This window comes from Bufo gargarizans, chromosome 5, assembly GCF_014858855.1.
Source record: "Bufo gargarizans isolate SCDJY-AF-19 chromosome 5, ASM1485885v1, whole genome shotgun sequence".
Taxonomy (NCBI): Eukaryota; Metazoa; Chordata; class Amphibia; order Anura; family Bufonidae; genus Bufo; species Bufo gargarizans.
The window spans coordinates 88,979,699-88,994,213 of NC_058084.1; the positions used below are offsets into that span (position 1 = coordinate 88,979,699).

At 45.6% G+C, this 14,515-nt stretch overlaps 1 protein-coding gene across 2 annotated transcripts in view; it reads right to left on the reverse strand.

The window, feature by feature from the left end:
* Positions 1 to 14,515, reverse strand: part of SPAG1 (sperm associated antigen 1) — a 126,430-nt gene that overhangs the window by 50,125 nt on the left and 61,790 nt on the right. For both annotated transcript variants that reach the window (XM_044292842.1, XM_044292843.1), the window contains 2 exons: positions 786 to 1,142; positions 487 to 586 (listed from right to left, as the gene is read on the reverse strand). In XM_044292842.1, coding sequence (XP_044148777.1) covers positions 487 to 586; positions 786 to 1,142 — 457 coding nt within the window. The remainder of the gene's footprint in view (positions 1 to 486; positions 587 to 785; positions 1,143 to 14,515) is intronic.

A 14,515-nucleotide genomic window follows, 5' to 3' on the forward strand; every position in this document is an offset into this window, starting at 1 on the left:
TAGAACATCCTATAAGTGGAACGCGAGTACATACCTATGCAGGCCTAACACACATATACAGCCTGCAGGAATTAACCCTCGCAGCAGCCTCTGCCCCATGCTGACCTCAATATAGTGATGGATGGACCTCCTGACTATCCATTTATAGCCTATGCCCCGATGAATTCTGGGTGTTTCTTGAGCAAGATCCGAGGAATGCCAACAACCCAGTCACAGCCGTACCCTTTTCATTACCATGTGACTCAGATATGACTATACACCACTGTACAGAGCGGAGGCACGGGGGGCAAGCACACCGAGGCGTACAGATCAGTCATAGTCACCCAGTGACATGGGGAATTCTCGCTCACGCCCACCCTGACCTTTGATCCCAGTGATCCTGTGACATTTGAGGACCACGAGGTGATTGCACGTTCAAGCCTTGCGCTTCTTAGTGGCCAGGGCGATTAACCCTTTCCGCAGACATTGGCGTAAACCAGAACTTACTTGTTGCAGTCCTCGATGCACTGGGCGCAGTTCCCGTCCTTGAGGTGGCACGCCGCTCGGTTAGAGTACAGGATCCCCATTTCTTCGGCGTCCTCTGAAGCTGGAGAGGTGTAGATAAGCGTTATTAGCAGGAGTGCCAGGAGGCAGCACTGCAGCACACGCCGCCGCTACCACTGCAGTAGCACAGCACAGGTAGTGCAGGCATGAGAAGCCACATGCAGCAGCACATAAGGGTAGACCACATGCAGGACTATATCATGGGAGGTTTGGACTATTGATTTATGGCAATCAGGACTTACGTGTGTTCTTGAGGTTCTGGATGGCCTTTGTGTACTTGATGGACGCCTCGGCGAACTGACCGTTCTTAAAAAGCTGGTTGCCTTCATTTTTCAGCTGTGCTGCAAGAGGAAGGGGCTGTGATGACAGCTTGGCTTCCTGGCTCCCGCTCCGAGCCCGCTGCTGGGGTTTTCCCTGCTGTTCGACCAGGATTTTGCCGCTCTCCTTCACCCCATTCGGTGTGCTTGCCGCGCTGTGCCTGGGCGTCTGGTTCATCTCCTCCTTTTCATTCCCTTTCTTAGGAGAAAACTTTTTTTGAGCATTCCCCATTGCAATCCGCTCGGCTGCAGTCTCTCCTCCTCTTGCTGTCACACCGGCTTCTACAAGGAAGTTACAGGCTTGGTTATCGACATCACCAGAGCAAACTACTGTACAGCCTCCAGGAGGGGTGGGAGGTAGTCACGCTGGAGGATAGCAGAGCCAAACAGCAGGCCAAACACAGAAAATCCACACACAAGGAAAAGCAAATCCGGCTGGTGTAGTGTAACAATGTGCACGGCAGCAGGAGGCGCAGGCCTGGGTGCAGGGCACAATGTGTGAGCGCAGCCAGCCCCCTACTCGCCCTGCAATTAACATACCAAATACAACAGTCACTCCTCCAGCTGACCATTTGTATGATGAAGCAGAGAGGGGCAGAGCCTGAGACGGTCTAGTCCATACTAATGCTAACGTGGAGGTAATCTGCAGCCTTGACTTAATACTGCATTGCATAACCAAGCAGCGAGTCCCAGCATGACCGGTCAGAGGCCATTAGACTGCACCAGCAGTAGTACTTCTAATGGTTAGTTTAATCAGCCCTTTAAGATCATTTGATCACACAGGGCTCAGATTTTGGGCCCCAGGCACTGTGATGTATTTTGCAGTCTGCAAACCATGTCGGATACCGGCCCTGTGTATCCAGCAATTTATGTGCGCCACTTTGTAAAAAAAAAAAAAAATGCCTATTAGGACATAGGCCATGTTCTGTTTCTTTGCAGGACGGACAAGCGGACATGTGGATGCGGACAGCCGCCCCATCGAAATGAATGGGTCCGCATCCAAAATTGGATGCAAGGTAAAAAAAAAAAAAAAAAATAAAAACAGTTGTGTGCGTAAGGTCTTGTGGTAAATTAGAGATTCTAGGGAAATTCTGCATTAAACGGGGTTGTCCACCTTATCAGATTTTTGCTGAAAGTGCTATCAACTCGCATAATTTTATAACAAGACCTTCTTTCATTGAGCACTGCGCAAGCGCTAGTTTCTAATGTATTGAGTAGTGTTAATCAATAGAGGCCACTGATGGATGGGTCTGGTCACGTGCCTCACCACCAAGGGCTGACCTGTTACATGTGCACTTGGCAGCTGAACGCATCTGTGTTGGTCCCATCTTCATATGTGCCCGCATTGCTGAGAGAAATGATGTTTTAATATATGCAAATGAGCCTCTAGGAGCAACGGGGGCGTTACAGTTACACCTAGAGGCTCTGCTCTCTCTGCAAATGCCGTGCCCTCTCTATTTTGATTGACAGGGCCAGGCGTGAAAAAAGTAATCATGCCTAACCATCTCAAAGTGCAGAGGGAGCAGCAGTTGAAGAAAGTGCTGAGCTTCTAGGTGCAATGGTAACGCCCCCGTTGCTCCTAGAGGTTCATTTGTATATAAAACTTTTTTCTCAGCAATGAACATAGGACCAACACAGACGCCTTCAGCTGCCAAGCGCACATGTAACAGGTCAGCCAGTGTCATAGGTACAAATCTGCTGACAGATGCCCTTTAAGGAATCTTTCAAAATCCAAAATGCAAGGACAATGTTTGCTAGGCAGCACCACAATGGACATGAGAAGCCGCTTCGCAACAGGCTCTGCTGCTACCAAGTGGTCACCCTAAATCTCAATTCTCTTGTACAGGTCCACATGGTCACCACCTATGCTAGAAGCATATATCCTGATGACATGTCACTAGCATCAGTTCCAGGGCAGGCAGTGTTAAAGAAGTATTTTTAATTATTTTTATTAGAGTGAAATATTTGTGACTGCCACCAATGCTTTTCATTCAGGACTTGGATACGGAGCAAGGCAGACACCGATTGGTTCTCTCGATCACCGGGTATGTGCAGTAGCTTCCGATACAGGCACCATTAGAATGAGAAGCAGGCCGCCAGACCCATACATCAGTGGCCTCCAATGAACACTACTACTCACTGCAATAGAAACTAGTGCATGCGCAGCGCTGTGCACAATGAATGAAGATTCTGATACAACATTAAAAATCCAATAAGGTGGGTAACCCCTTAAATTAAGAATTTCACCAAAATCCACATGGACCTGACCTTAGTTATGGTATGAATATGATGTTTATTGCACTTTTGTTGTAAATTTTAGTGATATGTCAAAGAAGTTATGTAAGATGTATATCGGGGTTCTCACCAGGTCTAAGAGTACACAATATGTAATTGATGAACCAATTAAGCGTTGCTAAGTAGTTTGTATTTACATTTAAAAGGGTTCTGCTGGTTTTTTAAACTGATGATCTATACTCTGGATAGATCAGCATCTGGTCGGCGGGGGTCCGACACCTGGGACCTCCGCCAATCAGCTGTTTGAGAAGGCAGCGGAGCTAGCAGTAGTGCTGCGGCCTTCTCGCTGTTTACTGCAGGCCCAGTGACGTCACAACTAGTATCAATGGACTGGGCGGGGCTAAGCTCTGTTCACTTTAATGGAGCTTAGCCGCGCCCAGGCCAGTGATACAAGTCGTGACATCACTGGGCCTGCAGTAAACAAAAAGAAGGCCGCGGCACTACTGCCAGCGCTGCTGCCTTCTCAAACAACTGATCGGCAGGGGTCTCGGGTGTCAGACCCACGCCGATCAGATGCTGATGATCTATCCAGAGGACAGCTCATCAGTTTAAAAAACTGCAGAACCCCTTTAATATCTATGCCTGACAAAGACCTTTAAATGGTGTGTTTTTTTCTGTGTTTTGGACATGCCATAAAGAAGATCCTTTTTTTTACGGTATTGGATGCTGTCAAATTGGCCTTTTGAATATCAAATTCTAGGTGTAAGAGTTCCTGGATTCTTTGACTGTGCAACCTGCAGTGGATTAACTTAATGTTGTGGGGTGCCTCTGACTCATGGCTCAGGCTAGATGATTAATATGCTGCAGGGATAGACACTTTTCACTGACTCTATATCAGCTATTTGGCTGGCTTACTCCGAGACAGCCACTAAGCCCCACCCCAATATCATATCAGATAAATTATGCCAGGCAGGTGTCCTCTGGGAGGCTTACAATTTCTCTCTCTCACATCCACTATGGCCAGATCTTGACTGATCTACACAGCCCAGTTACATTATTATGACCACCAGCTAATATCCTTAGTAACCGACGTGTGCAGCACAGACAGCAGCTAGACGGGCAGGGAGTGACTAAATAAGGTCCCGGTGGGTTGTCACACATCTGGAGCCATGCTGACTGCAGTGCATCGCACAGCTGCCGAGGAATGCATGGGGGAGATCCAGGGTCTACTTAGAATAGACCATCAATATCTTTTCTTTTTGGCAGCGATCCAACAACCCACATGCTTGCCAATCAGCTGTTTGGGAGAAGCTCCAGCGTTGCGTTTAAAGTACACAACTCCATCTACTGTGGATGGAGCTGGTTACTGCTGCACTGCTCCCACTGGAGTGAATGAGAACAGTGCTGCTGTAACCGCCTCTGTCCACTACACAACGAACCGAGATGTAGTTGAGGTGCCACAGCTACTTCAGAACAACTCATCCAGAGAATACGAAATCAATAAAAAAAGGATCTTTGCTTTAAGTTCTGGTGGTCAGTCACTTGGCTTTCAAAAGCAAGTCCCTTTGAATCCGGAGGAAAAAAAGCAGTCTGGTTTGAGAGCTGCACTTATACAAGCAGACAAACAACGCGAGTTTGTGAGCGTTCGAGTGTTTGATTTGAAGTGTGTGTTTGTATTAAGTGTGTGACTTTACATTATGTTAGGGAGCATCTGTTAGAGCTAAATTATTTGTGTGCATTGCTGAGTGGCTGTGCCGGACTTTATTGTACTCTACACCAAGTCAGAGCAGTGTAGTCTAGTTTATACACTGACTTGCTTTTGCTGCCAGGTTTACTTCATAGCAGCTGAGAGTATACTGTGATTACATTTATTTTTTATTTTTTATCTTCCTACTCCAGGGTGTTGCACAGGTGAGTAACTAGGGTGTGCCTCTCTAATTAGGAGAAGTTAAATAGCCAGTCTTGAGGGCAGCTCAGTCATTTGAATCCAGAGGAAAAAAAATCTGTCTGTTTTGAGAGCTGCACTTATACAAAAGCAGACAAACAACGCGAGTTTGTGAGCGTTCGCGTGTTTGATTTCCAGTGTGTGTTTGTATTAGGTGTGTGACTTTAGATTACGTGACTTCAGATTCAGGGACTACAGCAAGTTAGATTCTTATCACTGCACTATATTTTATTTTTTCTCGCGTAATCCCCATTTAGTATGTGTTCCATTATTGACAGCGCAGTCCAGTGCACATCTTGTCTAATGTATGCAGTCCTGGAACAGCCATTCAAGGGTGCATATCTTTGTTCAAAATGTGAGAAAATTGCCAGCTTAGAATAGCACATCGTGTATCTAACCGGGCGAGTTTCAACACCGAGAAGCTTTGACAATTTGGAAAAAAAGAGTTTGCTGCTCACTGAGCAAGCACTCTAGATGTGGGGGAGGGTGGTAGCGAGGAGGCTCAGGAAAGTGAGGTAGCTAGCTGGATAACAGAAAGCGGGGTAGAGGAAAGAGTGCCAGGGAGGCTAGCCCTGATCTGACACACCCCAACAAGTTTGCAAGATTGGCAGATGAGGGGGATGTCGGTTCAGGGACAGCACTGCTGCAGCCAGACTGTTCCTCTGCCAGTCAGGGGAATGTCAGCACCAGTAAGCAGGGGACCAGGAGAGCAGGGCAGGCCATACAGGTGCTGGTAGTGGGAGGCTCAATTATTAGGGGTACAGATAGATGATCCCAGTTTTTTTGACAGATCACCCTAACGGTGTGTTGTCTTCCTGGTGTTAGAGTTCGACACATTGCGGATCGGGTTGACAGATTACTGGGAGGGGCTGGAGAAGATCCAGCGGTCATGGTCCATATCGGAACCAATGACAAAGTTAGAGGAATGTGGAGAGTCCTTAAAAATTAATTTTAGGGATTTAGGTCAAAAGCTTACGGCAAGGACCTCAAAAGGTAGTGTTTTCCGAAATACTACCTGTACCACGAGCCACACAAGAAAAGCAGCGGGAGATTAGGGAGGTAAACAACTGGTGTAGGAAGGAGGGGTTTGGGTTCCTGGAGAACTGGGCCGACTTCTCTATCAGCTACAGGCTCCATCGTAGGGAAGGGCTGCACCTCAATGGGGAAGGGGCAGCTGTGTTTGGAGGAAAGATGGCTAGAAGGTTGGAGGAGTGCTTAAACTAGGGACTGGGGGGGTAGGGTAATTACGTTAAAGGATGGGAAGAAAAACTGGGATAAGTCAGTTATTCTTCCAGTATCCTCTCAAGTACCGTCACGTTCTGCTGTCTTCTCCGGTCTTAAGGTGGTGCAATCCTTTAAGTATCTTGGGGTAATAGTGTCCATGAACCCTGCAGATTATATTACTAGTAACCTCCTACCCTTGTTGGAGAAATTCAAACATAAGATCACAGTGTGGCATAAACTGCCTCTGTCGATGATAGGAAGGGGAAATTTGTTGAAAATGATCCTTATGCCGCAATTGCTTTATGTCCTGCACAACTCCCCTGTTTGGATTCCCGTGCATTACTTTCACAAAATTTTACGACTGTTTCGTTTTTTTCTGTGGAAAAGTAATAGGGGGAGGATAAAGTATGAGACGTTACAGAGGAACAAAGATGCAGGGGGTCTTGCTCTGCCCAACCCTTTACTCTATTTTCTATCGGCCCAACTGCAGCATTTTAAGGGGTGGGGAGTGGGGGGTAGCCCAGGTATGAGGAGTGGACGATTGATGGAGTGGGCATCGAATAGATCTCCCCCATTGACGGCCGTTGAAGGTAGGGTAAAGGAAGATGTGGGGCGTATCCCAATACTAGTGCTCATGAGGAAAGTCTGGTGTAAGACCAAACATATCTTGGGATTAGAGGGATATGTCAATATCTCGCCTATTTGGAGGAACCCAGCACTGCCAGAGTTGGAAGGTCTAACTGGGTTCTCTGGGTGGAATAACAAGGGAGTATGGAATTTGGGTCATATCTTCTCAGGTGGGGTATTGAAGCAATATCAACAGTTGTGCTCGGAGTTTGGGCTTCCTTCCTCGCAGTTCTATAGATATCTTCAGCTCAGGCATGCACTAGACGCTCAGGCTAAAGTGGCCCCAATAGTGTTCACATCCACTCATGCGCTAAACACGGTGGTGGCTGCTGGTTCGGTGAAAGGGGCAATCTCCGTGATGTATCAAGCCTTGCTAGAAGATTTTCTTAAGGGATATCCGTTAAAATGTAGGCAGCAATGGGAGAAAGATTTGGGTGGGCTTACAGATGCGCAATGGTCAGAGATAGTGGCGCTTACTCCTGATCTATCTCTTAGTGAGGCGGCACGTCTCTCCCAGCTGTATCTAGTGCACAGGGTATATAGGACTCCGGTATTTCTGCATAAAGTGGGTTGCAGGGATAGTCCCAATTGTCCGAAATGTGGCAGCGTCGGAGCTGATCTTCTGCATATGTTATGGTCATGCCCTTCATTGACCTCTTATTGGAGAGCAATACTACATCTTATTAACAAGGTACATAGTACTAAATTTAAAATGGATCCAAGAATATGTATTCTGGGTATACTGCCAGAGGACAATTTGCAGTCTACAGTAGCTACGGGAATAGAAAGGATGCTCTATCAGGCGAGGAAGACTGTTGCGGCAAAATGGATACAGGGGATACCCCCGGCAGTACCGGAGTATGTTGCTAGAATGAATGTGGTAGTGCGTCTTGAGAGGGGTGTGTACCAGAAAAGAAAATGCTTGTCTAAATTTGAGGCTATTTGGGGTAGCTGGATAGATAGATCGGGATGCTGTAGTCCTTGGCTAGCATTGACGAGGAGTGCTTTGATTGCCCGGTAAGGCTGATCTGGGGAAGTGACTGTGTACATCCTGGTGTCTGGTGGACTGTGTGGTGTATGACTGTTGGCGTCTGCTGTGTGATATGTGAATGTGGACTGAGTGCTATGTCTGTGTGGGAGTCTACTTACTTGGGGCTCATAGCCTGTATTGTTTTTTGAGTCCAATCGAACTGGTGCCGATAGAATGAGGAGACGTAGAATCTGGAGGTAGTTATGCTCTTATTGCAATGATGGCCTGCTCTTGGAATGTTTGGGAGGGGTGGGGGGGGGGCTGTTTATAAGGATGTTTGTTGAGGGAGAAAACAATTAGATGAATAAAGATCTGGATCTAATGTGTATATTCCTACGATGTCATATGGTCATAGGAAGTATATTATGTAAAATGTGCATATGTAATATTTTGTACTCGTCTTTTGTACATGCTGTCTTTTGATGACCGAATATTTGATTTGATTTGACTGTCATTTGATGATGAAAACGGGAAAAAGATTTGATAATAAAAGATTATCTGATTTAAAAATAAAGGATGGGAAGAAAGAGACCAGGGGCAAGGTAATGGAACTGAGGGAGGAATGGAAGGAGGAACTAGAACAGTTCGGAAGGAAAGGTGTAGGGTAAAAAAAAAATTATATATATATATATATATATATATATATATATATATATATATATATATATATATATATATATATATATATATATATATATATATAAACCTCTTAATTGTATGTATACTAATGTCAGAAGCCTGACTAATAAAACTGGGGAGCTGGAATTAGTGATGTGTGAGGAGGACTATGACATAGTGGGAATAACTGAGACATGGCTGGATGATAGCTATGACTGGGCAGTTAATGTACAGGGCCACAGTCTGTTTAGAAAGGATCGTTAAAACCGGAGAGGGGGAGGGGTCTGCCTTTATGTAAAGTCCGGTCTAAAGACCACAGTCTGAGAAGATATAAGTGAGGGACATGAACATGTGGAGTCACTATGGGTAGAAATACATGGAGGCAAAAACAATAATAAAATAAAAGAGTCCACAGAAAATTTACTACTAAACGACATAGACGAGGCGGCAAATCATAATGAGGTGGTTATTATGGGGGACTTCAACTACCCAGATATAGACTGGGAAACTGAAAGCTGTATATATCTCAAAGGAAACAGGTTCTTGGCAATAACCAAAGACAATTACTGTATTTTTCGCTTTATAAGACGCACCTAGGCTTTTGAGGAGGAAAATAAGAAAGAAAATTTTTTTTTAACCAAAAGGTGTGCTTTTGGTGGGTTTTGAACTAATGGTGGTCTGTGGATGATGAACTTTTATGGGAGGATCTGTGGATGACACCCTGTTATTGGGGGGGGGGGGGGGGGGGATCTGTGGATGACACCCTGTTATTGGGGGGGGGGGGGGGAATCTGTGGACGACACCCTGTTATTGGGGGGGGGGGGGATCTGTGGACGACACCCTGTTATGTGTGGGGGGGGGATCTGTGGACGACACCCTGTTATGGGGGGGGGGGGGAGATCTGTGGACGACACCCTGTTATGGGAGGGGGGGGGGGGGGATCTGTGGACGACACCCTGTTATGGGAGGGGGGGGGATGGATCTGTGGACGACACCCTGTTATGGGAGGGGGGGGGATCTGTGGACGACACCCTGTTATGGGGGATCTGTGGGTGACACCCTGTTATGGGGGGATCTGTGGATGACACCGTTATGGGGGATCTGTGGATGACACCGTTATGGGGGATCTGTGGATGACACCGTTATGGGGGATCTGTGGATGACACCATTATGGGGGATCTGTGGATGACACCGTTATGGGATTATAACCCCCCTCATCAATAGGAATCCACCCATATACTGTGGTACATGGGTGGATTCCTATGGATGAGGGTAGTTATAGTCATATTTGGCACATATTTTTCATTAGGGTACCGTATATTGCCCCTGAACTGTCCTCACCATGGGACTTAGGCAGTAATCTACGGTACCAGGACAGGGGGGAGGTCATATGGCGCAAGAAATGTAGGGAGCTGATTGGTGGAGGCAGGGGAAACAGGACGCGCTCACCACCAATCAGCACAGAAGGCAGCACAGAGAAGGGGATCCTACTGTGGTGAGTGGAAGGACTTGCCCGCCCAACGATAGTGCAGTGTAGCGCATTAATGAATGAAATGGAAGCCAAGGCTGCCGGCATCACTAAGCATTCAGTAAAGCCGCCAGCCTGCCCAAGGTGCTGCTTAGTGCCGCAATGAGCGGGCTGGAGGCTTTACTGAAGGCTAAGTGCTGCCAGCCTGCGCTAACTCACTCCCACCCAGTACATGTCCTCCCGCCTGCAATAAGTCCAGTGCGCCCACCCGCTCTCCTACATTTTCATGGCAGCTCAGGAGCCATTAGTGAGAGCTCCTGAGCTGCTGCAGCGCACAAAAACATGGTCACCTTTCGCTTATAAGACGCACTGACTTTTTCCCTCCACTTTGGAGGGGAAAAAAGTGAGTCTTATAAAGCGAAAAATATAGTACCTTTCCCAACTGGTTCAGGACCCGACTAGAGGGACAGCCATACTGGACTTAGTATTAACCAATAGACCTGACAGAACAACAGATGTGCAGGTTGGGGGGGACACCTGGGAAATAGTGACCAATTGTAATTCAAAAGAGTGTTTCTTCAGGGAGGAACAAAAATACCAAACTTCAAAAAAAAATATATTTAGCCAACTAAGAGAGGCCATAGGCCTAACTAACTTGGACAAAGTCCTCAAAAATACAGCCACAAAATGGAATAATTTTTAAAAGCATCCTAAAATCTAGTTGTGAGAGGTACATACCTTAAGGTTAAGAAACAAGAAAAAACAAATGTGGATAAATAGAACTGTAAAGAAAGCAATAAATGACAAAAAGAAAGCATTTAAAAATCACTAAAACAGGAGGGTAGCGAGGAAGCACTAAAAAACTATTAGGAAAAAAAATTAATATGTAAAAAACAAATAAAAAGTAGCCAAACTAGAGACCTAGAGATTAATTGCCAAAGAGAGCAAAACCAACCCTAAAATGTTCTTCAATTATATAAATGGTAAAAAGTATAAATCTGAAGGTGTCGGCCCTCTACAGAGTAATGAGGTGGGAGTTGAAGAGAGCGATGAGGAGAAAGCAAAGCTTATTTTTTTTTTTTTCTCCACTGCATTCACTGAGGAAAATAGACTCTCAGATGAAATGCAGAATGTAAAAGTAAATTCCCCAATAAAAGTGCCCTGTCTGACCCAGGAAGAAGTACAGCGGCATCTTAAAGAGACACTGTCACCTGGATTTCACTTACTGAGCTATTATCACCACATCAGTCTCCACGATTTATATTAAAATATACTAGTATTACTGCAATGTGTCTTGTAATTGTCTACAAAATCGCTTTTATTAATATGCTAATTACCTCAATAAGGAGCCCAAGGGGCTGTCCCTCCGGCCGTTGGAGCCCAGCCGAGCCCATTATCTTGAAGCCCAGCACCGCCCCACTGTTAATTTATTCACTGCTCATCGCCAACATAATGTGTTTGTTGCGCCCGAAATCTCGTGCATTTCCGGGTTGAGCAAAGCAGGCGCATGCGCACTTAGTTCTGTGAGGCCGATGCCGATGTCCACGGCGCATGTGCGAGATTTCGGGCGCAACAAACACATTACATAGGCGATTAGCAGTGAATAAATTAGCAGTTGGGCGGAGCTGGGCTCCAAGATAATGGGCTCCAATGGCCGGAGGGACAGCCCCTTGGGTTCCTTATTGAGGTAATTAGCATATTAATAACATCGATTTTATAGAAAAATTACAAGACACAGGGCAGTAATACTAGCATATTTTAAAGTAAATCGTGGAGACTGATGTGGTGATGTTAATAGTTCAGTAAAGTGAAATCCAGGTGACAGTGTCCCTTTAAAAAGATTAAAAACAGACAAATCGCCAGGACCAGATGGCATACACCCCCATATCCTAAGCGAATTAAGTAGTGTCATAGCCAGACCCTTATTTTAGATATTTAGGGACTCTATACTGACAGGGAGTGTTCCACAGGATTGGCGCATAGCAAATGTGGTGCCAATTTTCAAAAAGGGTCCAAAAACAGAGCCCGGAAACTATAGGCCGGTAAGTTTAACATCAGTCGTGGGTAAACAGTTTGAAGGTTTTCTAAGAGATGCTATCTTGGAGTACGTCAATAAAAATAAGCAAATAACGCCATATCAGCATGGCCTCATGAGGGATCGGTCACTTCAAACTAATTTAATCAGTTACTATGAGGAGGTAAGTTCTAGCCTTGACAGCGGCGAATCAATGAATATCGTACATCTGGACTTTTCCAAAGCATTTGACACTGTACCGCATAAAAGGTTAGTATACAAAATGAGAATGCCCGGACTGGGAGAAAATGTCTGTATGTGGGTAAGAAACTGGCTCAGTGATAGAAAACAAACAGAGGGTGGTTATTAATGGTACGTACGTGTCACTGTCACTAGTGGGGTACCACAGGGGTCAGTATTGGGCCCTATTCTTTTCAATATATATATTAATGATCTTGTAGAAACAAGACTTGTACAGTAAAATATAAATGTTTGCAGATAACACTAAACTGTGTAAAGTAATTAACACGGAAGAAAGAGGACAGTATACTACTACAGAGGGATCTGGATAGATTGGAGGCTTGGGCAGAGAAGTGGCAGATGAGGTTTAACACTGACAAATGTAAAGTTATGCACATACGATATACAGACATAACTATAATACAAACTACTAGGAATAATGCAAGTCACCCGTACATACTAAATGGTAAAACACTGGGTAACACTGAACAGCAAACTAAGCTGTAGAAACCAGTGTCAGGAGGCTGCTGCCAAGGCCAATAAGATAATGGGTTGCATTAAAAAGGGGCATAGATGCCCGTGATGAGAACATAGTCCTGCCACTTTACAAATCACTAGTCGGACCACACGTGGAGTACTGTGTACAGTTCTGGGCTCCTGTGAACAAGGCAGACATTAGCAGAGCTGGAGAGGGTTCAGAGGAGGGCAACTGAAGTAATAACTGGAATGGGGCAACTACAGTACGCTGAAAGATTATCAAAATTAGGGTTATTCACTTTAGAAAAAACACGACAGAGGAGATCTAATTACTATGTATAAATATATCAGGGGTCAGTACAGAGATCTCTCCCATCATCTATTTATCCCCAGGACTGTGACTGTGACGAGGGGACATCCTCTGTGTCTGGAGGGAAGAAGGTTTGTACACAAACATAGAAGAGGATTCTTTACGGTAAGAGCAGTGAGACTATGGAGCTCTCTGCCTGAGGAGGTGGTGATGGTGAGTACAATAAAAGAGTTCAAGCTGGGCCTGGATGTATTTCTGGAGCGTAACAATATTACAGGCTATAGCTACTAGAGAGAGATCGTTGATTCAGGGCGTTCTCATTGCCCGATTGGAGTCGGGAAGGAATTTTTTTCCCCTAAAGTGAGGAAAATTGGCTTCTACCTCACAGGGTCAACTTAAAGGATAACAGGCCGAACTGGATGGACAGATGTCTTTTTTTCGGCCTTATGTACTATGTTACTAACATATAATACTTGAAGAGTGCTTATCATCTGAAAGGAATAATATGCAGTAGTCAAAAGGGCATCAATATGACTATTTGCTCATAAAACCTGAAAATGATCCCAATAAATACATTTCTGACAGGGAAATCACCTGATAAGGGCAACTGGGGCAGGGTCCACGACATATTATGTAACAAAACTGTACAGGTAGAAGATGACCATTTCTTCTGTATACTATTTGGGCTAGATCCAAATTTGTTTGTTAGGGTATATTCACACGGGGGCTTCAGTTGAATTGGACTGACCTGTTGGGAGCTGCAGTACCAGGCACGGCCCACTATGCCCGAGATGAAAAAAAAAGAGTAGGTGAGCACCATGGCCCAAACAATCTTACCCGCGGCATAGGCAGGAGGTGGATCCCACCGATCATAGAGCAACGGCCTAGCCTATATTCATAGGCTTCATTACAGTTCCAGAAAACCCCAAAAGATTTACCTAATCTTTAGATCTATAGGTATGGAAGACCGGTAAGTGCCAGGACCCCTTGCCAGCTGGATGTGCCATATGGACTACAATAACCTCAGGATAGGTCACCAATATCATATCGGTGGGGAACAGACACCTGGCACCCCCGCCGATCAGCTGTTTAAACAGGAGGCAGCATTCCATGTGAGGGCCGCTTCCTGTTTATTACACTGCCCGTTGTCTCGGAAGTTTCGGCGGTGCACTATAATGACAAGTACTGGGAAGTTCAGGTGATTGGAGCGAGTACTTGTAATTACAGTATGCCATCGCTCCAGAGGAGACGACGCATAGTGTAATGGAGCACAGCCTCCTCTTCAAACAGCTGAACACTGAGGTGCAGGGTGTCAGACCCCCACCGATCAGATACTGATGACCTGTCCTGAGGGTAGATCATCAATACACATGGCAGGACAACCCCTTTAAGTCAAGATGATTCTGTGGAGAGGCTTGTGCTAGACCACTCACGCCCTTATACTGTATAAATTCCTTTGTGATGACC